This window comes from Ornithodoros turicata, chromosome 4 (genome assembly GCF_037126465.1).
Source record: "Ornithodoros turicata isolate Travis chromosome 4, ASM3712646v1, whole genome shotgun sequence".
Classification (NCBI taxonomy): Eukaryota; Metazoa; Arthropoda; class Arachnida; order Ixodida; family Argasidae; genus Ornithodoros; species Ornithodoros turicata.
Window position 1 is genome coordinate 15,743,530 of NC_088204.1, and position 23,473 is coordinate 15,767,002.

Sequence of the window (23,473 nt, forward strand, 5' to 3'; positions counted from 1 at the left end):
CCGCGTATGCGTTCATCGGGAGTGGAAATCTCCATGACAGCAGCTTTCGCGCGATCGGCAGATTTCGGCAGTGGCGGCAGCCACAGCGCGAGCTCGCGGCATTACTTGCCATTGTGCAACACCGGTGACGTAACGGGGAACCGAAGTGCGGTCCGTACAGTTACACCATCGGCAGGGAAATATGCGCGGGAGAGGAGGAACGCGGAAGAGACATTTCCAGCGCGCGCTCCTCGCAGAGTGGAGCGATTTCGTCCGGAAAAATTTGTGGCATATTAGTTTCTCTGCGGGAAGAACAGTTTCCATCGAAAAAAAGTATGGGGGTTCGGGAAATTTCATAGTCCCTTTAAGCAGAGGACAATCTCTAAAACGCTGTGATTGGTTATGGTCTGTGACGTTGCGCATCATGTGACCGCCTCCTTCCCTGGTTTACGTGTTTGCCAAGAATCGCGTACGGCCGCGACCGACTGTCACCTACCATTACGCGTCGCACAATCTCGGCAGTATAGCTTCTGTTGTAATTTTCGGCAACATATATGCATGTGAATATGCCTTTTCCAAACTTACATGCCCAAAAAGCAAGTGCAGAACTCGCGTGTGTGTCAGTGAGTGCAGACACGCACCTTTGTAAGGGGATTCCACCAACATATCAATGCACCCATAAAAATAATCAAGTAGTCCAAACTTTGATTGATGATTTTTTTTTTCTTGCATGTATCAATAAACTCAATTCACATTGACAATTTTTTGTATTCACGTTTCTCATAAATTCATGTACCCCCCCCCCCCCCGTTGGGGGAAGAAACGACGGAAGATTTATTGGAAGACCCGAGGGAGGGCGGGCTCTAAGCGATGCTTCTAACAGACAAGCTGCGGAAGGAGGAATATTCCATGGCGAACGGACAGAACCTCCCAATCTTCTCTTCTCTGCTCAATTTCAGATTTATGGGTCCAAGGTTAAAAGAGGTTGCTGAAAAAAAGAAAGAAGGAACAGCGCTCTATGTGACGCACCAAGTGCATTTCGCAAGATCTCGGCAGGTGATCTAGAGGCGTTTTTCTCGACTATCAGTCATTACCAGGAAAGGCCGAGAAATTAAGGGGAGTCTTTGGATCTCAACAGAACCATAGGTATCAGATTTCATTCATTTTACCTATGCATTTTTAATTTGCCCCAGGAGCCACAGAAGCAGGAAATTCAGAAAGCAAAGCAAAGCAAAAGACCAAGCATCTTCATGCGATATAGTTACACACTGATTCCTTTAAAAGGGGCGTTTCTGCAAATGATAAACACCTTTGTGTATTGATGTAGCTGGCTTGTTTGTGAGTCTGTGTCCGGTTCGTTGGGTCCCGTCCTTTGTTGTTCCTCGGATTCTATGAAATGTCGCCTGTCTCATCTACACACCAGCAGGCTTACCTACTCTTACTTTTTTCGCCCTTCTCCACTCTATTTTTATTCTGTAGACCAGAGGTGGGGCAATTACTTTTATTTTGTAATGAATTACCATTACTCATTACTTATATAAAAAATTAATACATTACATGACTCATTACTTTTTGGATATTAGTAATGCCATTACTTTAACGAAGTAATGGCATTACTCTGGCATTCCATTTACGTTTTAGGGCATAAGCCTCAAAAGTGCTATGCATAAGTTTTTTCCTTGCTTTTTTTGCTATAGGCAATAGCCACCCGAGTGTCCCCAAATCGGTGCCACTAAATCCCCGCAGAAGCGAGTCTGATAGGCAAAAGCTATAGATAAGATTTATTGCAGATGATGCCTTTTCTAGCATTATGGAGCCGGCGGATGAGGCCCAGCTATACAGTTCTGTCCTGGCAGAAAAACTACCTCTGACAGCACAAGAGAAGCTAGCACGGTACCATACCAAAACAGTGAATCCCTACGGCAATTGTTACGTATTACCCTCATAGAGGCTATGTTTCTATTTCATTGATTTTCCTTTACTCCAAATGCGCACAAGAGAAAATCCGTGATATCATCATGTAGACACTTGTGACGCACACCGCCGACTGTTGAACTCTTGCAGAATTCCCTAGGCTGCGCCCAATCTTCACGTGGCGCAATGAACATTCGACAAAAGTAATGAGTAATGCCACCCTGTATTACTCAGTCGAAATGTAATTCATTACCATTACTCATTACTCAAAAGTAATGCATTACTCCCCACCTCTGCTGTAGACTCAAACGAAAGGCATAAGGTCAGTGTTGGGGAAAGGTCTTACGAGAAAATCCGTGTGAAACAGTACTTCAAACAGGTTACACGCCCCTGAAGTGGTGTTTTGTGTACAATGTGCCATTTCGAATGGTATATATAGAATACGCCATTTACCGGAGCGACATCACCACTGAGTGGCCTATAGTGGAAGAAAAAGTAAAAAGCCGCTCACCGGTCGAAAGTTTCGTCGCGCTTAACGTTTACCATTCGCATGCCACTGGAATATCGGGAGCTGCGTACTTCGCACAAAGCGTCATCCATGGCACACGACAGAGCCGACAGCAAAGGGCCAATGGTGTCGCCTGTCTGCCGATGTCGTCTGCGCACATATGGCAGACGACACAATTAGCCCATTCGTTTGCTACGGAATATCTGAGACGGACGATATTGCCCATGGTTAGAAGCGAACTTTTCCATCCACATCCCAAAAGTGTGAACAAAAAAAAATACCTGTACCTGAGCGGTACGAAACACTGGAATCAACCCACCCCCTCCCGCTTTTAGCCCCGCAACGTTTTCGGTGTGTTCTGATGGATATATTTCCTGCTACACACATAGCGTACACGCCATCCGTTAAAAATGATGTCTGCGCAGCTCCAAAGGCGCTTCCACGTGGCGGTAACGAACCTCGTTAAGCCATGTTAGACCCAGGAAAGCCCGTTAGCTGCACGATTAGTCTGGCGCTGAGTGGCAGCGATCAGCTGCAGATACTCCCTGAAGCGATAAACAGAGAATAAGATTGAGGAGCTTGCTTCGTAATCAAGTCAAATGTTTGCACGTGAGAGCATCATTTAAATGATGAGTCTTCTCTGACTCGCCGCGCGTGATTTTCTTGAGCAGTTTCACGCACACGGAATAATAAGTTTAGAGTAATGCCGCCTGTTATGTCTGACGTAACAACACCAGCTGCTTAAGCGATAATCTCGGATTAGACTAGATGAAAAAGAAGACGAAAAATCATGTGACAGTCCCTACGGGGTCTGACTACTCCAATACTTGTATATTGAGAAAATGCACTGATTTTCAAAACAGAAGAAGACCGTGTGAAACTCCAAATTACAGGACATTTGACGCATATGAGGTCGAGGGAAAAAGAAAAAAGAAAACGACGAAAGCAGGGAGAGGGAGAGAGATAAGAAGATACAATTTGATAGAGATATGCCTGAGTAAATTTCTAAACCCAACCGAAAAGTTGGGTGCTGATGTGGTATGTCCAACACCAACAATATACGAATGGAACTAGCATATCCATGACGTTCGATGAAACAAGCTGTACAGCCACATGGATGTGTGTTCTCTATTTTCTGATATATTTTCTCTGCATCCTGTGTTCTGATTGTTCTACATTTTTAAACTAAAGTTTTCCAGTCTTTTAAAGGAACTGTAAAGTGAAATACAACCCCCTCCCACGTACTGGATACTGTGTATCCGGTGCGCATGTTTCGATACAATAAGTTTTATTACTATTAGTTTTCGATTATTCATTTTATTTATTTTGTTTTATATATACCGCGCGTTTTCGAGGATTACGATACGAGGATTAGTTTTCTTTGTTGTTTCTTTGTCGTTCATGATCAGTATCCCGACGTAAAGCCAGGAACTATCATAACCTATCTAATCTATCATTTCTGATAGATTAGATTGACTTGTAAGTTTAAATTAGGCCTATATTAGACTTACAAGTTTTTATTAGATAGACTTATAAGCAGTGTCCGGGGTTTTCCGGTAGACTTTTCCAGACGAATGTGGGCACAGTTCCCCTTGAAGTCGGCCCAGGACGCATACTAACCCCCTTGTCCTCCACTCCTTCTTGCTGTTCTCTCTCCATCTGTCCGCGACTGTACGCCGCTTAATAGCCACAGCGGCGCTATAACTCGGAATAAAAGAAAAGAAAGAAAGACAAAAAGCTCTTTTCAGTTCCTTATTTTTGGTTTTCTTTGTGCAATCGTTTTCTTCTTTTCTTGCTCATAGATGAACCTGATGTGGCGAACATTATTCGCCCCCATTGAAAATAAAGGCAGATGTACCCGCCGTGCCCACGCTAGTGCGTGCTCGAACTCCAAATCCGTCAACATCTCCCGTCTCAACTTCGCGGACACACGTTCGGCAAATTAGACGCGGATGTGAGTTCCGGGAATGCTGAAGTGGGTGGAAGACGTCGAGGGAACAGAGTAGGGTACACGGAATGTCCATCTCGGCAAGGGATTGATTTGGCAGCGCCCGGATGTGTCGTTGGCGGCGATACACGAGAACTCGGTAATTCCTGTAGGAGATGTCCAGTGCACGAGTTGTCAAAGTTGGCTAAGAACCGACGCGACGATAACACGGCGCTTTCTGTTTCGGTGCTCTTCGGGGAACGCGCGCGCGTGCGCGAAGGGGGGAGACCTGTAGAACTTACGTGTCAAAGGTAATTAAATTATGATTGCAATTACTTATTCCGAAAAGTAAAAGCAAGTAAAAAGCAAGTAAAAGCGAGGTTCAAACTCGGCCGAGGACGGTGAAAATGTGGGAGAGGTAAACACTGCACCGTGTGTCGGAGATTTCCGTGCCTGTCAAAAGAATCTCAGGTTGTTGAAATTATCGACAGACCTGACGTGTTGCCACACCTGTTGCCACAATGTTGCCACACCTTGAAGACAGACCTTACGTGTGACACCACGTCACCGTTATTATTATTATGGGAGGGGGGCTAGAGGGGCTTCCCCCCCCCCCCCCCCCCATCCACCTGCCAGAGGCCGACTCACGCAGATCGTGCAAATCCGAGGACAAAAAAAAATAATATATATGGAGGGAGGCGGTGCAGTGTGCCGATCGCAAAAGTTCTTGCAGGTACCGGCGTCTATCTAAGCAGCAGGCGCGGATCTAGTGGGGGGAGGTCCGGACCCCCTCAATTCCAGACTTGAACATACAGTTCAGTGGACCAATCTCAGCATGCACGTGGCACTTGTCCTCAGCGAACCCTCCCCCTCGGGAAAATTCTACATCCGCCCCTGCTAAACAGCATACTTGAATACTTTCGAGTGCCTTTCTAGCTACCTGAAATCTCGTGAGGCGGCCTCACAGCTCTCGCTGTGTGCACAAGGATGAGCCAACACACACACTCTATTGCCAGCTGGCTATTGTGCACACCGCAAGATAAGAGGTGCAAATCTAGACTAATTGATTTGAACGTCCACAATGCGATTACATACATGTAGGCTGTTATGACCAATGAGGCTCTGTCACCAGATTGGAAGTACTTTGATACGCTCATACTTTGAAAGCCAGTCAAGAGACAGACGCAAGAACTTTCGCGATCGTCTGACATCCCTTTCTGACATTTCTGACATCCCTTCCTATCAACTACTGTGTTTTTAATTCAGGTTACCTTCTCTATAAGGACAAACAAATCTTTCTTGTATCTCCCACAGACATCCCTAGGATCTGCAGGCTGCCTGTCATGGGACATTCAATCAACCAGAGCGCGATATCCTTCCAACATACCAGGGACATCTGTTGTTTATTGGAGTAAGCCCAAATCGCAATGGAATTGTGCGATATCCCATAAACAACAACTTTATTTTTGACTTTGGACAGTGGGGAGGTTCATCGCCAGAGCCGATACTCTACTCCATTGCTTGTGGGAATGTGGGGAACACAATAACGAGCCCCTTCACAATAACGATCGAAGTCCGATGGTGTCCAGAACTGTCAGAAGAGCTTTGAGCGCAGAGCGTTGCTGGGCCGATATCCCATACATATCCTATGAATGTCGAGATATTCAGGACGTTCACGACCTTGTAGGGATGTCCCAGGGATATTAATGGTTTGCTGGGCTACGCCACAGCGCAGAGTTGGCTCATTAAACGTTTGTCCAGCACCGTAGATCTGAACTGTCTCGTTCAAGATTAACAGTTTTTTTAATTTAATTGATTTTAATTACCCAGACATTGGCTGGTGCTACTGTGTGTTGGTTCACAGAAGTAGTCACGACATAGTTACTTTAGGGGTGCAACGAATACAGTTGCTATACAGTAAAAAAAAAAAAGTCTTTTTTTTTTCTTTTTCACATGCAGTAAATGCTATGCCGTTGCCAGCTCATAGCTGGAATCGGAAGTATGTCGATACATACCCCCGGAGTATTTCGATAAATGAATAAACAACCTTGATTCCTCCTCTCGAATCGATTTCCCCGTGGTCGGCAAAATCTAGGTTATCTTTCGGCAACAGAGACCCCCGCACATCTAGTAAAGCATCATAAAACACACTTCGGGTGCGTGCAAAGCAGAACTCAGCCGCATCATGATAGGAGTGCTTCCCTGCACAGCTGACGCGTTCAGTGGGCAAGCCACCACGGCAAATCTGCACGGTAAGCACGTTCGTGGATTATCCCGGCCGATTCTGCGGTAGCATTGCTCACGGAGTTGACCTACGGCATTCGCATTTGTCCAGCTTGGCGTAGTGCACATAGGTAACTCAATGCAATGCCCGTCGATTTTCTCTAACGCGCACTCCATCCTGTTTCGCGCTCACGAAAGTAAAACTTCAACGCTTTCGGTTCTGTTTTCTGCATGGGCTATTAGACGTGGGCTATTGGCTCAACCAAGTTGTTGTTCAAACTGAGTTGGGAAATTTTTGTACTACGCAAGATCTCAAACACAGCGGGAAAAAAACGCGGCATTCGCGCTGCTCGAGTCACAATCATGCAAACGTGAAACAAAAGTTCCGAGGTAGCGTGCACTTACAATATGTCACACAGCAGGTGTAGTCGGTGCACTTTACAAAATTCTGTCGAACACATAAATGCTTTTTACATGCACTAAAATAAATCACGGCAGAAAAAGATACACTTTCAAACCACTTGCGATTCCGTACTTCACTACTGCGCCGCTATCGCCATCTTCCAGTGAATATTTGAAATAGGGAATAGGCAACCCTAAACCTAAACGACCTAAACCTAAACCTAAATTGCGAAAATATTTTTATTCTGGAAACCGTGACAACAGTTCGCAAAATATTAAAATAATAATAACTATGCGTTAAATATTCTTTGTGCCGCATTGAAACCTTTTTATTAACTTACTTATGAGACACGAAGAAGTTGATTTATATCTCCGCATTGTTCCGTATCACGCTTTCCGGACATTGCATATTGCCGTATTGCCGCCAGTTTCCAGCTTCCCGCCAAAAACAAACCAGTGGCCTGTGCACGTCGTTGACGCTTCTTTGTGTCGATGTTCTTGTCGTGATTCTCATTGCTGTATACGATGACCATAACATCGAGTAGTCCACGTATTGAAGCTGGCTTTCGTTGGATCGGTGACTACACCGTTCCCGACAGACGCTCCAAGCACAAACATTACCAGTTCGTATATAATTTCGTTGCGCTCTCTTGATATTTAAAAATGGCCCAGACCGACTGATTTTCAGTCTGTAAGATAGCTGTAGATGTAGTTCATAATAATGCTAGCAGAATCCACCCACCTGTGATCTCATACCACTCTTTCAACGTGACGCAGAAGATTTTCTGTCTCCGGCATCCAGTACAACGTCGGCGACCATGTCCTCGTTCGCGACAACGACAGCATGGACCCCGAGCACCTTCAGAACTGCTACGTCGCTCGCGTTAAAGCAGCCTTTGACACGGGTAAGCCATTAAAATGACTCATAGTTTGAGAGTATACGATTACAAGAGCGTCTGTGCAACCTACAGGTGATACAGGCACGGACCATCGCTTTGCCAAGGTACAGTGGTACGCACGCGTCACGGAATTGCCGCCAGCACTCCAGGCCACCTTGGGAACAACAGACTACTTTAGGGATGTTATCCTCGACAACCGAACAGCCTGGTCGGACAAGATAGATATTGAGACAATTTTTGGAAAATGTTCGGTAAGTGCACACCGTACAACTAAAAAACGATGGCATATAGTTGTACCTCTTCTGCCCTCTCCCCTTCTAGGTGGTCCTGTTAAAGCCTACCGTGACAGCAGAAATCGTGTTTGAGATGGCCGACCCCGAAGGAAATCCATTATTTTTATGCCGTTGGCAGTACAACGGTAGAAAGGTCGAACCCGTCGTAAAGGAGGAAGAACCGACGAGATCACGGAGAGGATCATCCACGACTAAAAAGTCAGAGAGGGTGTCTGCCAGGTCTAGCAAATCGAAGGAACGAAGCTTAAGTTGTGGCAAATCTGCAGGTAAGCAAACTGGGACCATGGCCTATTTGCATAAAAGTGAAGTACAAGCCTCAGGCTCATTCTCAATAGCTTTGGCAACGCTTCCCGCACATGCCGAATGCAGTGCTGAGAATGGTTCTAAGAGCCACACTTAACTTTTATGCAAACGGGAAATATATTATAACTGGGGTCCCAGATTTTCGCAGTTTATTTTTGGCCCATAAAGTTCGAGCCGAAATTATATGAAGTATACAGAGTGTGCTCTGACGTGTCCAGAAATGTTATTTAAAGCGAGCGATGAAAGAGAAACGAGGGCTACTTTTCAGCTACTTGACTAAGAAACAGGTGCTACTAGTGAAGTAGTACCTGTTTCTTACTCAAGTAGCACTTGCATTTCCTTTATCGCTCACTTTAAATGTAAATTCTGGACACGTTAGAGCAAACACCCTGTATATGGAAGCTCTTACTATCAAGGTTCACATCGCATTTTTTTGATTCTGCTAAAATTGGCCGCTTTCAAAGACCGGGGAGAACAAAACATTACACGACGATAAAACCTGAGACACGGAACAGACCACAATGTACAGCTAATTTACAATGTACCAGCTCGCCTGCACCCTTGCACTTCTACCAGGGAGAACAACCCTAAGAAAATAGCACACACAAGCATCTCCCCTCACCTGACTCTTGGCAGAGAGTCATGCAAGACAGGCGGTAGCAGAAATGAAAGGATGATGACTGAGACATTTTTATTTGTTAACTGGAACTTCTGCCACGTTTACTCTCTGGGATTCGGGATCAGCTTCATATTCCCATGAACACCAGGCGGAACTGCTGAAATGAGCAGAGGAACATTTACAATTGAATACCGACAGAAGGGCGGGATGTAAGGGTGGGAAGGCGCTTCCATGTACTTCGTATATCACCACCATGCATTCTACCAGTGAGCAACTTTCTACGCAGTACGTTCTGACTAATCCAGAAACGTGAGACCCGAATAGTCATTGTATTGATAGTCATTGTATTGTAATAGTCATTGTAGTAGGTATTGTATTCATCTGAGTAACTTCAGAAGATGGCTGACATGTGGTACCTGGTGTTTCTGCAGGGCAGCCAAAGAGTCGTAAAAACCTCTTCCAAGATTCAACACCCACACATGCTAAGTCGATTGCCAGCCTGCCTGCAGATGGAAAGCTGCATGCTATGAAAGTTCTCGTGGACTTGAGTCCGAAAAAGCATCCAGGGTCACCTCACAAACGCAATCTGACATTTGACGAATGTGATCATAAAGGTGGCAGCTATGGGAAATACGAGAGCGACGTCCAAAAGGAAGGCTACGAAAAATCTCCTCCAAAGATGAGCCGCAAGGACGTCACGCGTGGCAGGATATACTCCGAGAGCAAAGTAAAAACATCGAGGTAAACGGAAGCTTGTGCCATTGGTTTTATCCCCGCAATATTCACTCCAGTTTCTACTGCAGGTCAGGTGTCAGTTCACTCAGTACAACAAAGTCGCGGAAATCTGTATGTTTCGATGACGACGTGTTCGTTACGCCCACTAAAAAGACTCCGGTGAAATCTTCTACGAAACTGTGCCTCACCGAGCCTGCTAAGCGGAGGACGCACAGTGGAGAAAGACAGCTGTACACTACACGATCGGGACGGAGGGTTTCCAGTTTACGGAAGTCTGTCAGAGAGCTGGATGACAGTGGTGACGATGAAGTGTTTGCCAAGTAAGGTTCATGTCGCTCGAAAACGCTCGCGTCACATTCATTTAGCTTTTTTATGCTAAAGAAGGTTTTTGCACTGTACAGTAGGACACCAAGAAGTAGAAGGAGGTTGGATATGGATGAGATTTCCAAAAGGCCATCATATATCACGGACACAGATACAAGTGATGGAGATGATAGTTTCAAAGAGGACGGAATGGAATCGTCAACGTCAGACAGTGACTTTGAGGAGGATGCCAGGAGACAACCACGCAAGGCCTCGACGAAGAAATCTTCAACAAAATCGCTTACACGGAAGTCATCCGCGATGCTCACGCCCTCACTTCCGAAGAGACAGCATGCACTAAGTCAGAACAGAACCCCGCTTGATGAAGCAAAACTGAGGTTAGTAACGTATTATTATTATATTTTGGTAGAAAAAAAAAAGTGGTGTTCAAAGTCCCCCCCTCCTGAAATTGTACCTGTGGTACTGCATGTGGGAGAGGGAAATGAGAGTAAAATCCTCTTCCCCCATGTAAGGCCCCATAGAACCCCTCCCAGAAATATTTTTCTGGCTATGCCACTGATTGTTATTGTTTGTTTCACAGACATACTGCAGCATGTTGTCATTATGTTTCGTTTGTTTTACAGGCTTCACGTATCTGCAGTTCCAGACAGCCTGCCGTGCAGAGAACAAGAGTTTGCAGACGTCTACTCCTTTGTAGAAGGAAAATTGCTGGACGGCACCGGCGGGTACGGTTTTCGTTGCGACGACAGGATTAGGGCTTGTCGTACCAGCTCTTTTATCAAGCGCCAGTGTCGCGCAGCAGTGTTTTTCTAATTGTAAATCTGTTTTTATGTTAGGTGCATGTACATATCTGGGGTGCCTGGAACCGGAAAGACTGCAACCGTCCATGAAGTAGTGCGCTGCCTGGAACAGTCCCGAGAGAGTGGGCACATACCTTCCTTTAAGTTCATTGAGGTTAATGGCATGAAGCTCACGACACCATTTCAAGCGTACAGCCACATACTCAAGGTATGTTCTGGCACTGTTATACAGGGTTTGCCAAGCTAAACTTCAGAGTTTGTGATGGAGATAAAACAAATAAAAGCAGTGTGGGGAAGCTAAAGCAGATGTTAGAGGACGTATTACGCCCAAAAATCTTATGTCGATACTGCCACTTGTACAGTTTCCCTGCGGATAAATAGTGAAAAAAAAAAAACATCGCTGCCTAAGCTATACCTGTGTTTCAGCTCTTTCCGTCAGATGGCAACACGTTCGAGCGCGGCGTTGCAGACGACTTCGCACAGTAGTCCTCTGCATTCAGTTCCACTTGTTCACTTGGTTTCGATACCGTCTGCAACACTGCGTTCCGTATACAGGTATGGCCGATTGAAAATTTTAGAAAACAGCGTTTTTAAAAATTTTTTTTTTTTTTTCACGATTTATTCGCAGGGAAACGGACCAAGTGGCAGTATCGACATAAAATTTTGCATCATAATAATACGTCCTCTAACATCAACTTTAGCTTCCCGGCGCGGTTTGTATTTCTTTTATCTCCCTTACAAACCACGGAGTTTATCCTAGAGGACCCCGCATATACAACTAGTCTCGAAGAGCACGTATACAATACTTGACCGGGATAAACAATACTCTCACGAGAACTGTGATACAGTACTTGCGCGTAATCCACTACATGGGCCTTTCTGGTATCAACTGCACGCAGGAACTGACAGGTGAAAAAGTGACAGCAGAGCATGCAGCGGATCTACTTGAGCAGAGGTTCAGTCGTAACGGGCCAAGACGTGAACCCGTCGTTCTCCTGGTTGACGAACTAGACCTGCTGTGGACGCGGAAGCAACAGGTCATGTACAACCTCTTCAATTGGCCGACTCACCCATGGGCCAAGCTTATCGTGCTCGCGGTCGCAAATACGATGGACCTCCCGGAGCGCATCATGATGAACAGGGTTTCCAGTCGCTTGGTAAGTTCGTAGGTTACCAGCCCGCAAAGATCTTAAGGACGCAGTGCGTGACTAGAAACGAAAATGCTGCGTATCCTTCTAGGGTCTCACGAGGAAAACGTTTCACCCCTACAACTATAAACAGCTTCAGGAAATTGTCATGTCGAGGATGAGAGGTCTGGATGCTTTTGACCCAGATGCTATACAGCTTGTTGCTAGAAAGGTACGCTAAAGGTTGCTAAAGGTACGGGGAGTTTTTTATCGCGTGCCGCAATTTCATTGCAGGTCGCTGCGGTATCTGGAGACGCTCGCCGTGCGCTCGATGTTTGTCGAAGGGCTGCGGAACTTGCCGAAACTGTGGTCAGCAGCAGTCCAAGAAAGAGGTTGCAGCACTTTGTCACCATGACACACATCGATCAGGCAATTCAGGAGATGTTTGCATCTCCCAAGATCTTGGCAATGCGGTATGTTGCAAAACTTGCTGATTACATTGTAAATCAATTGAAAGCTCCAGGCTGTCCCTTTAATACATATATATATATATGTTTCTTCTATCAGGTGCCTTTCTGTACACGAGCAGCTGTTTCTGCGTGCTGTTGCTGCAGAATTTCAAAGGACAGGAGTAGAAGAAGCAACATTTTCCAAAGTGTTCCAACAGCATCGCACTTTATGCCGACTCGAAGGTACGATGTATTCATTTTAAGAGTCCTTTTATGAAGCTGACACTGAATGCGATGTTTCAGGTGTTCCACCCCCAACAGCTTCTGAGGCATCGGCAGTGTGCTCAAGACTATCGAGTTGCCGCTTGCTATTTGTTGAGGACGGCCGCAAGGACATCTTGAGCAGAATTCATCTTAATGTCAGTGTTGACGACGTCAATTATGCTCTGAAAGACAACTGAGGACGTGGTGTATGACTCGTAAGCTTTTTACAGCGGACTGCTTTTTTAAATGGATCTCAAAGGGGGTGAAAAACAAATGTTCAATTTATCAGAAGCATCATTTTAACAAAGTGTACATATTTCGTGAAATAGAGCTTATTTCAAAAGACCAACATCTACTGTTCTGAGTGACTAGGAGAAAAAGAGTTAATGGCAGTTTTGCACTTTGCAATTGCATTTTTGCAAATAGCCACGTCCCTGAGAGGCTCGGCTCGGCTCATATTCTGTGCACCAACGTTCAAAGTAATGCTGCGAGTATGCCTCTGGCTGCACCAGTGCAGCTGAGGTATTCAGTCTGTTGTACGACAGTTTTTGATTCTGGGAAGACCGGGAGGTGAGAAGCAATTTCCCTGGCCATCTCTTCCAAGATTGGACTGCCAATTGGAAAATTGTTGCTGCGCACATGCCTGAAGAAAAGAGAAGGCACTTCCCCACCGCCCTGTAAGGTGCTGTCTGCATTTGGTCCGCGACAAAGCTTCCTGCCCTGTGGAATGCCTTGTGATCTTGGTGTTTTATGCCATAAAAGCTACGCAAGCCATCATGCGGCACAGGTGGTGAAGCGAAGTAAGTGGAGGTGAGGAAAGCACGATTGGCGAGGAAAATGGGGTGACTGCTGAAGTTGGATTCAAACCACAAGTCGTTAAATACTGAGTATCCCTAAAAAAACACATGCAAGCTTTTTAAAGTTTACATGGTACAAATCACCCAGCAACAGGACTGGTTGGAATGGTAAAAAGTGTATATATTGGAAGATAGAAAAAAATTTTGCTGCGAAAAACTACTTTTGTGAGCTACAAGAGCTAGTAAAAAGCTCCACACCATGATAGCTGATTGGTTTATTCTCCAGCCTTCTTTTGTGTCCTTGTCAAGCATTGGTCCTGCTAGTGCCTTTGATGCCTTTTACAAGATAGCCTCGTGTCACAGATTACATACTCCTATGACAAACAAGGATGTCTCCTATGAGAGTATGAATGTATGTACCTCCATACACAGACTTGGTGCTTTTATGTCCCCCTCCCCCCCATGCTAAAACATCCACATACAAGGGCCACCATGAACAACAGTGATCGAGCATTTTATGGTGCCATGGTTGCAAGGTGAATCATGAGATTCCATGGCCAAATTTTATGGATATATCATGGATGGATATGCAAGATATCAAATCAGGTTTCGAATAAAAATGTGGCAAATGGAGAATCCCCTCCTGCCATTTTCCAATACTAGTGACGGAAATAATACTTTTTCCAGACTCCCTCCGTATGTACTGAACCTCGCATGTTTTTTGGGAAATGCACCGTCGAGCGCCATACGTGCAGTGCTCTAGTGTAAGTCTTTTACCAGCGCGCTGTTCTTACTGCTTTCAATGAAAGTACATCTGTAAAAATACTGTAGGGTTTATTGATCTCACAAAGTCAATGAGCAGTTTGTAAAATGTCAGTAAATCGTTTTTAAGTTTGTAAAGTTTTTGTGCCACAAGTAATTGTAAAAAGGGTTTTCTGTACACAGACAGATTATATTGCTAAAGAACTGGCATTAAATACAGCATAGAGGTACGACAATGAAAGCTGCCACATGGAAGACAAATGTGATTATGAAAGGCACAATAAAATGTACACAGCAAAAGCTACTGGTGCAGTGGAACCACATAATGAGTCACATGACATTGCTGTGCCACAGCTTGGCCCACAGCTGCATCCTTGTAAAAGATGTATAGAAATATACGTGAAAATTACAGAGGTAGAAGGTTCTTTTTTTTCTAAGAGCCCGGAGCCTACCAAACAATGCACAAAACCTTTTGCTTTTCCTTACTGGCTTATTAAAAGTGCCACCATTTTTACCGAATAGGAGCTAAATAAGGTTGGCACACTGTGGTACATTTGAGGGTGTCCTTGCTCGTAATTTTTTTAACTATCGCCCGTGGAAGCAACTGGCTTTTTACCGCAAGCCACGTTGTACGGTAATGCGAAATGGAATGTACACTGCAAAGACCGACCATACAGAGACGGTAGAAAATACATTCTTTGAGGAAAGATCTTCAAAAATACTTTCTTATTTGCTCAACAAGGGTTGAGCAAACGGTTGGTTCTCCCTTTTAGTTAGCTGCTCGTCAGAACGCCCCATGAGCGGTACCAAACTTGTGGGAAGTTTCATCACAAAAATATGAGCAGCGCACAGCATTCAGCACAGGGTGGCCAGTATTGCCGCACGCAGGGCCTCCCCTCCCGCCGTGGGCTCTTCGCGCAACGGGTCCCTCCCCAGCCGCGGTTGCGGAAGAGAGTGTCGAGCTGCGTCGTCGAGCCAACTTTCCACCACATCTTCCGCCCTGTCCTCGCAGAGGTTGTGCAGAGTGCTGCACGCCGCCACAACGGTCGGCATCAGATCTATCCCGCACCCGTTGTGCCTAAGTATGTACGGAAATCGAGACTCGAGCCTCCGGAACGCCGTCTCTCCGACGGCGAGGACTTCGTTGAGTATCTTGTTGAATTTCTCTCGTCGTTCGTCGGTCACTTCGACCGGGGTTATGATCCAGTCGCGCAAGGGGTACCCGTTCCTGGCAATGATGTAGGGTGGAACCCTGTTGCTGCTGACGTTGAGCAGCTTGCTGGATGCGAAGAGCGAGCCCTCTTCACCCTTCCTCCACAAGCTCGAATTCCGCAGAACCTGCGCCTGGGGCGTGCTGCCGGGCCAGCCGATATTAAGGTCCCAGAACCTCCGGTCTGCTCCGACCACGGCCTGTACGACGATTGAGCTCCAGCCTTCGGAATTTGTGTAGTCCCCTCCGATCTCGTATTCGGAAGGCGGTTGAATGGGCACGTGAGAAATGCAGAGCGCACCGGCACACTGTGGCAGCCCGGTTTCTTCTTTGAACTGATCCATTATGTCTTCGAGGTCTTCGTCAAAAGGCACTTGCACCAAGCGTGGCATTAAAACTTTAACGACGGCTCCACAAAAATCTCGTACAATAGATGCTGTCATATCTGCCGACACACCGAGGGCACGATTCAGTGTTGTGTCATCCGTAGCTCTTCCTAGCCTCCACAGTGCAATCGCTACTTGCTGTTCAAACGCTGGAAGTTCGTCGTCGTCGTCTTCATCATCAACACACATAAATGGCTTGAGCTCAGCAAGAAGGTACTCGTACAGTTCTCTGCTGATGCGAAATGCACTGAACCAGTCTTCGTCGCTTAGGTCTGGAATGACGTGCAGCCTCTCTCGACTAAACAAATCCTCCATACCAACGTTGCGTGAAGACGATGCGTCAGAGTCCTGAGCGGAAAGCTGAGCTGCTTCACGGAGACCGTAGGCTGCACAGCCAGTTTTGAGTAGGGACAGCAAAAACTGTATTCTAGACTGCCGACGTTGTACCCGTCGCATGTACATTGTGTTCTGCGTCAGTTGCAAAGACCTCGATGCTCGACGTTCGAGAAGACGTCTCCGACGCTTCCTCAGTGAATGTAGCAGCAGCATTTGACAGCCGATGAACGTGCGGTGGTCGGGCGGTCTCTGGGCGCTAAGTCGTTCGTGAGTGTCGGCTGTCGATGTCGGCATGGCGTTTTTAACGCGCTTCGACATCACGCACTCGCTTTTCTTCGATATTTGTGATGAAGGAAGAGAACTAAAGCCCCACAATCGCTGACATCGTTGCACTAGCGCCGGAGGCAACGACCGTTTTCGCGTCATATGCCTTGGGCCTTGGCCTTACGTTCATTCTATTCCGACATGAATGGTGGCAGCACCAGCACAGATAAGATACAAAACAAGGAATAAAAAATTGCCTATATTTATTGATACATATATCATATATCCGTTACGAAAAGTCCATGGAAAACAATAACAGTGCGAAACTTTACTAGACTAACTCAGACTTTTTTCTGTTTAGGACTGAAACCAAACTTTCAAATCAGTTCAATAGTTCAATCACCGTCGCCATCGAAACAATCATGGCTGCTTGATTTTGTAAACAAAACTGAAGTAACGTTTGTGCCAGTTTACATTGACGTCTACTTCCAAAATGCATATTGATAGGTGATCGTGATATGGGTGAAGATTCAGAACATAGTGAAGAAGCCCCGTGATCTACTGCAGTAGCGAAGCACACGCAACAAGTTGACACGCACTACTACACCGTTCGCTAAAAAACTGAGAAGATGGGTGTTCACGACCTGTGGCAAGTTTTGGAACCCGTTGCCCGAAAAGTGCACCTTGAGGAATTAAAGGGGCAAGTTATTGCTGTCGACCTCAGCGGATGGATCGTGGAAAGTCAACGCGTGCAGGCTACTCACAACACCTCCAAGTACATGCATCTTAGGTAGGTGTGCATTCATTATGTGTGGTATTGCCATTGCACCGCGTCACTGAAGCGCTACAAAGTAAACAGATGTATTGATGTGCCGTGTACCGAAAGCATTGACAGATCAATCTATCGCATCACGGTCATCGCCATCGCCAATCAGTGATGGCCATCAACTTCACCAACGAAGCTCTTGGTACGAGCGTGCACACTGATCAAGTGTGCACAGACGACTATGAGGTTCAAAACCTGGTGCGAAATAACTCCAGCAAAAGGCGCAACGGCTTTATGGCGGAATACTTCATCAAGCCTCCGGTCAGCGTGGTTTTCTGTTTTCCCGTTGCCCTTGAGATACACTGCATTCGTTTGGGACTCCAGCGAGGACCTGTCCGCTTGACAGGCTTCGAAGTTTGGACCTCGCAATCTGAAACGACTGAAGACTTCGCCATGAGTGCGAGGAGGTTCGACGTCAAAAGTAGCGAAGTAGTGCTTAATAACAGACAGTATCGACCAAGAGGACCGTTCTTGGCATTGAACCTTCCGTCGATTAATCTGAACGGCTGTGAAACTTCCACAATGAAACCAATCTTCTCAAGAGGTGTTAGACGCTTGAAGATCAGACTACTGAGAGCAGAAGGTAGCACTGCCGTCGGACTTCAGTCATGTGATGTTTGGGGTCAGCCGATGTCTAGTTCGTGTGGCCTCGGCGAACAAAAAGACTTGATACAAAAGTTTCTGCTCGCAGCGAAAGGACCACAGTTTCAGGCCCGTGCCCTGCGAAACAGGGGGACTAGTCCCACTCCAGCGAGCGACAGAGTGGCAAACAGTGACTCAGTAAATGGTGTGATCACGCAAGAAAGTGTCGACATTCCATCCGACTTCCAAGATGCATTGACGTACGAGCTTATGGTGCAGCCGGTCCTGTTACCGAGTGGACAGGTCATCGACCAATCAACACTCGACAGACACGTGCAGGCGGAAGGAAGGTGGTGCCGTCAGCCAACGGACCCTTTTACGGGCGTTGAATTACGTGGCCAAAATGCCCCCAAGTTCCTACCTGAGCTGAAGGCTCGAATTGACCAGTTTGTCATCAAGAACGTGAGCGAGCTCGGTAATTGTCCGAGAACAGTGGGTAAAGGTAGCGGGATAAGAAGCCATGCCAGCGTAGTTGCATTGGGGTTGGCAGTTTCGAATCTGTCACAGTCTACGAGAAAGGAGGTTGGTGAAGCACACTGCAGCAAAAGAAAGCGCGAGACATATGAAGAGGGCTCTAAAATGGCGAAGTATGGACATGCACAACAAGACGGAAGTGAAAGTGCAGGTACAAGCCACGAAGATAAGGTGGCAATGAGCCTCCAGTCTTCAATAGAGGAAACGCTAAAGGAGATAAGAAATCTCAAACCTAAACCTACGACATCGCAGCTCCTGAACTGCAAGTGTGGAGCTCGAGACCCTTCTTATAAACTTCCGTGCGAGCATTACATGTGCAGGACTTGTTTAACGAAAACTGTCACAAAGGGTGAAGGACAGTGCTATTGCAAAGTGCAGTTTGTGTCCTCGGAAGTTGTGAGAGTACACACAGCAATGTTTAACTGTTGATCGTGGAGCGAGACAGACAGAATAAAATTATTGCGTGTAGGTCAAAAACAGTTGGGTCTCTTTGTATTGGGGCTGTACTTGAGATGATATATTCTTGACAAGGGGCTTTTGTACACTGCGAAATATAAATTTGTTTACGACCCCCAATCGTTTCTGCTTTGTAGGAACCTCTTTTTCCGGTGCTCTAAACTGCTGGGCTATGGTATGGATCTAGTCTTTGTGCTCGAAGGGAATGCACCAGACGTTAAAGGGGAGACACTGTCTCAGCGAAGCAAGTTATATTATCCTGAAATCCGAGATTCTAGGAGAGGAGGTAGTCGCCCTCGTCTCCGAGCCTTAAGTGAGCAGGTTAGTCAGTAATACAGCTTCTAACGGGCAAGTTTCTAAAATCAAGATGTGCTGCAGTGCAGGGAGCTTCTCTCCATTATGGGACTGCACTGCGTTCAGAGCTTGGGTGAAGCTGAAGCAACCTGCGCTGCTCTCAACAAAAAGAAAGTGAGGCCCTTTGCTTTCTCTAGTGGTGCCAGAATCATCATTCTTCAAACTCAAGAACATGCTCATAGCAAGCTTTCTTGTAATTGCAGTTAGTTGATGCATGCATGACAGAAGACAGTGATGTATTCCTTTATGGAGCCACTTTGGTTTACAGAGGTGTTGATATCGATGATAAGGTAAATATGAAGGTTATACTGTACCTTTTTTTTTTCTTCTAGTAGTCTCTTAGCTTTGCTTAGGAGATGTTTCTCATTTTAGGTTGCCTCTGACAGTTTGCTTTAATGCCCTGCAGGATCCCCATGTTCTAGCATACAAAATGTCAGACATAGAGTCACAGCTCAATTTGACGAGGGAGAAGCTGATAGCTGTGGCACTGCTCGCCGGTTGTGACTACTTTCCTGGAGTCCAAGGCGTCGGGAAAGAGACGGCTATTAAACTGTTTTCTAAACTTGGCGACGTCGATATTCTAGAGAGGTCTGCTCCCGAACCTACCGCGAGCCTCGTAACACACCGTAGTAACACATAAAACTTTCAATGACAGGTTTAAAAGTTGGAACACGGACAGCAAGTTTGAACAGCTGCAAAACAAAGCAGACGTCATAATGCGAAAGCCCCGACACTGCAATGTCTGCCACCACCCAGGCGGGTCTCAACTCCCTTGCATGCAGCACTAAATATTTCTGGCAACATTGGTCACTCCATTTAACCTGCAGGGACGCCAAAAGCCCACACGGAGGAAGGGTGCGAGAACTGCAAGACTGAAAAGCGGTGCAAAGTTCTCTCGGAAAAAGATGCTCGGTGCACATGTCGCTGGCACGAGACGGACTCTGTCAAACGTGAATGGAAATTGGAGCTGGATGTGCGAAAGAAGGCCATGGCTACTGCACAATTTCCACCAGAGGAGGTAAACTGCACTGGTGGCACACAAAAGCATTGGATACAGTCGTGCTGACATATTTATCTGCATTAATGGCCCAGGTTGTCCAAGAGTTTCTCTGTGACCAAGTTGAGTTCCACTCACTGGACGGGTCGTGGAAGCAACCAGAGCTCTCCCCATTTCAGGTGCGTCTACGTAGCTTGCAGTCGATCCTTGACCTATGAATCATTGATTTTCGGACAATGATCGCATCTTTCGTGGATGAACGCTCTCTTACCTCGATGTATGTCAACAAGGCCTAAACGTAGACCATTCCGTGTCCCGCTGTGAAACAGCAGAATAAGAAAAGGTGATTCACGTATTTATTGCAAAACACGATCCGTCTTTTTGGGGCATAGGTGAGCAAGGAGATGTGACGTTAAAGGCGCACTAAGGTGCAAAAATTTCTCCTAGCAGAGTGAAAAAAAGCCGTAACACCCGTACAGCTGGACACCAACACAACAGGAACGGGAGATGCCTGTTGCGTCGTTTGTGCACTTTAGCGCCCTGTTAGTAGGGCTTCCGGTTTTTGGTGTTTATAATTTTTTAGACCTCCCAAAATGCGGCAAAAATGAACGCCAAACCAAATTACAGTAGCACAATACTGTAGCACAATTGTGACATTAACGTAACGTAATGTAATAACTGTAACGTAACGTAAATAAATAAACCTGATGAAATAACAGGACAACTTCTCTTTGTCACTTATCTTCGCCCTATCTCGTAATACCTCGGAAAATATAAACACCGAAAACCAGGAACCCTACCTATTAACCGCCAGTAAATTTAGGGTTGACTGTATTGCATAAGAGCAGAGCATCTTGACACAATGCTGCTGTGCTTGCATACTGGGCATTATCATGTGTGCTTGTAGCTAGCATCTGTGATGCTGCAGGAATTTATGCAAAAGATGCTTTTCTGGGAACCAAGCGAGAGCCGTGAGAAACTGTTCCCGCTGCTCACTCGTTGGCATCTGCTGCATGTGGATCGTCCATGCAGGACACTGAAAGCGGAAAGGTCGGTGAAAAATGTCCTGTACCTCATCCAGACTATGAACAAACAATTTACGCACAGCTGTAAGCTGTTTACAGTTGGAGCATAGACAGTCTTTCAGCTCATACTGAGTTACTGCCATTCATGATTATTTTCAGGATCGTGAAGTTGAGGAACATACGAAATGTACCTTTGTACGAAGTATTATGGTCGCAAGAGCAATGTGGTGAGTGAAGTGTTGTATCTGAGGCGGTATCCTCTTTCTTACATATAAAGCTGTGGTTGTTTCAGAGGGCACAGTACCAGAGGGCGACGCGTCTGGCACTACAACGCTGGAGCCTCAGCAGCTCTTCAGACAATGTTACCCTGCGTTAGTTGATCAGTTTCTAGAGGAAGTCAATGCCAAGAAAGCAACAAAGAAAACAGCGAGTTAGTGTCATGCATGCGAATGATCTTTTGGTGCCGGTGTGCACCTTCATTTCAATGCCCAAATCTTCCTGCGTTGCAGAAAACACCAAGGACATACGAGAGTTTTTCAAGGTGAAAGCCAAAAGCAAGGCCAACAAGCCAGAAAGCCAAAGCCAGGAACAAGTCCAGCCAGACCTTGTAGAGGACACAAAAAACAAAACTGGTGGTAATTGCAATGTTGAAAACGAAGAGGTAAAGGAACATGAAAGAGGAGAACTCGCAAACCTAAACAAAGAGCAATCGCAACCTGTCATAGCTGGAAAGCTGAAGCAGTCCACCGAAACTGAGCAGAAGGCTGAGAAGTTAACACGGTTAAGACAGACCGAGAAGAAACACGTCACGCGCACCCAAAAACCTGTTCCTGAACCCACGGCTGAAATTACACATTTTTTCGGATCACCCGGAAAGAAAGGTATCGGTGACGACAGCCTCGCAGAGTACACCGTGCCATTAGCGGAGAGGATCCGCAGGAAAGAAGTGCACAGCAGTAGGAAAGATGCGAGAAAAATAGACGGTATGTCAGATCTAGAAATCTCCCTTCAACAACCAACGCCACCAGAGTTGCAAAGCCCCACAAAAGCGTCGAGGGAAGAAGTCCTATCGGGCCACGACTGCTCTCCTCCCAAAAGAAAACTAATATCTCCAAAGCCCAGCCCCCGAATGGATGCAAAGACCGAGAGTCTTCGTGTTGAACCCGAGGCACAGTTTACCAATCTAAGATCCCCCAATACACTAAGAAATGATCAATCCACAACCACAGGAAAGTCTGTTCGCTGTCTCTTTCCTGTTGAGTGTCACACAGCTGCTGTCAAAGACGACTTAACATCCCCTGCAGAACTGGAAAATTGTAGCAGCCAACGTTGTTGCAGCGTTGCAGCATCGTCGTTCGAGAGTACACCCATCAGTGCCATGAGAGAGAGGCGCAGCAGAAGAGAACACACTCCCACAGAGAGCGATTACGATCCTTCCAAATCATTGTTTAGCTCGTTTGAGAACCAGTCATCGTTGAACCGCGAGACTCACTCCATCATAGAGATATCGGATGAGGAGTCTTAAATACGAGACTCTCTTTTATCGGTTACACAGTTACTAATCATTCCGCTGCTCTTGAGCATACACAGGGCATTGTGCTTTCAGTTTTTTTCTTTTTTTGTTTTTTACAGCCCCGGTAAAAATTGGGTTTTATTTCGGGAGTTGTGAAACAGAGTAAACTTGTGGAAAATTTTTAAAATGTGCGCTTCCTGCATTGCCTAGCATTTCCCCACTGCATGTATTGGCGGCTGAATTGGCGCTTTGCCAAGCTGGTTTGGGGGGGGGGGGGGGGGGGCTTTACTTACGAATCGGGGATAATGACAGGTTTCACCACGCTTAACAAAACCTAAAACACAAGGCTCTAAGCACACATAATTTTGTTTCATCATCAATCAAGTTTTAGTTTGGTTTTTGATAACATATATGAGACAGCAAAAAGTATTGTTAAATGTTATATACAACATTTACTTTTAACGAAAGTGTTGTCACTTCACTAAGAAACATTGTCATGTGGTTACAGATGTCACTACTATAAATAAAAAAAAAACTATTGTAGCAGGCTTGTGCTGAATTTGATGCAGAAGAGCAAGATTAACTGTGGAAAGGAACTGTACAGCTGGAAAGTACACTTTTTAGGATAGATTTTACCACTCATTATTCTTATGACACATTAGGGC

The 23,473-nt window shown here is 45.9% G+C and overlaps 4 protein-coding genes across 6 annotated transcripts; 3 read left to right on the top strand and 1 right to left on the bottom strand.

Moving 5' to 3' along the window:
* Positions 1-7,350: 7,350 nt before the first annotated feature.
* On the top strand, positions 7,351-13,115 carry LOC135392740 (origin recognition complex subunit 1-like). Of its 2 annotated transcripts, none has more exons than XM_064623461.1 (14): positions 7,351-7,576; positions 7,731-7,858; positions 7,925-8,103; positions 8,174-8,411; positions 9,499-9,808; positions 9,871-10,122; positions 10,204-10,503; positions 10,750-10,851; positions 10,963-11,134; positions 11,826-12,083; positions 12,166-12,285; positions 12,348-12,526; positions 12,621-12,745; positions 12,806-13,115. In XM_064623461.1, exons 1-14 carry the CDS (start codon positions 7,479-7,481, stop codon positions 12,961-12,963), a joined length of 2,619 nt encoding a protein of 872 aa, XP_064479531.1. In that variant the 5' UTR covers positions 7,351-7,478; the 3' UTR covers positions 12,964-13,115. The 2 variants fall into 2 exon arrangements, with proteins under 2 accessions (XP_064479531.1, XP_064479532.1); XM_064623462.1 differs by having other exon boundaries at positions 10,207-10,503.
* A 1,265-nt stretch (positions 13,116-14,380) lies between these two features.
* On the bottom strand, positions 14,381-16,700 carry LOC135391177 (uncharacterized). Its single transcript, XM_064621313.1, has one exon. The coding sequence runs from the start codon at positions 16,681-16,683 to the stop codon at positions 15,181-15,183; it is 1,503 nt and encodes a 500-aa protein (XP_064477383.1). The 5' UTR covers positions 16,684-16,700; the 3' UTR covers positions 14,381-15,180.
* A 220-nt stretch (positions 16,701-16,920) lies between these two features.
* Positions 16,921-23,088, top strand: LOC135391178 (flap endonuclease GEN homolog 1-like). Of its 2 annotated transcripts, none has more exons than XM_064621314.1 (12): positions 16,921-17,311; positions 19,057-19,240; positions 19,298-19,387; positions 19,477-19,563; positions 19,680-19,861; positions 19,929-20,029; positions 20,101-20,291; positions 20,366-20,449; positions 21,178-21,320; positions 21,455-21,522; positions 21,588-21,725; positions 21,805-23,088. In XM_064621314.1, exons 1-12 carry the CDS (start codon positions 17,151-17,153, stop codon positions 22,818-22,820), a joined length of 2,445 nt encoding a protein of 814 aa, XP_064477384.1. In that variant the 5' UTR covers positions 16,921-17,150; the 3' UTR covers positions 22,821-23,088. The 2 variants fall into 2 exon arrangements, with proteins under 2 accessions (XP_064477384.1, XP_064477385.1); XM_064621315.1 differs by having other exon boundaries at positions 21,199-21,320.
* Positions 17,319-19,003, top strand: LOC135391180 (RING finger protein 37-like). Its single transcript, XM_064621316.1, has one exon. The coding sequence runs from the start codon at positions 17,459-17,461 to the stop codon at positions 18,890-18,892; it is 1,434 nt and encodes a 477-aa protein (XP_064477386.1). The 5' UTR covers positions 17,319-17,458; the 3' UTR covers positions 18,893-19,003.
* Positions 23,089-23,473: the final 385 nt, after the last annotated feature.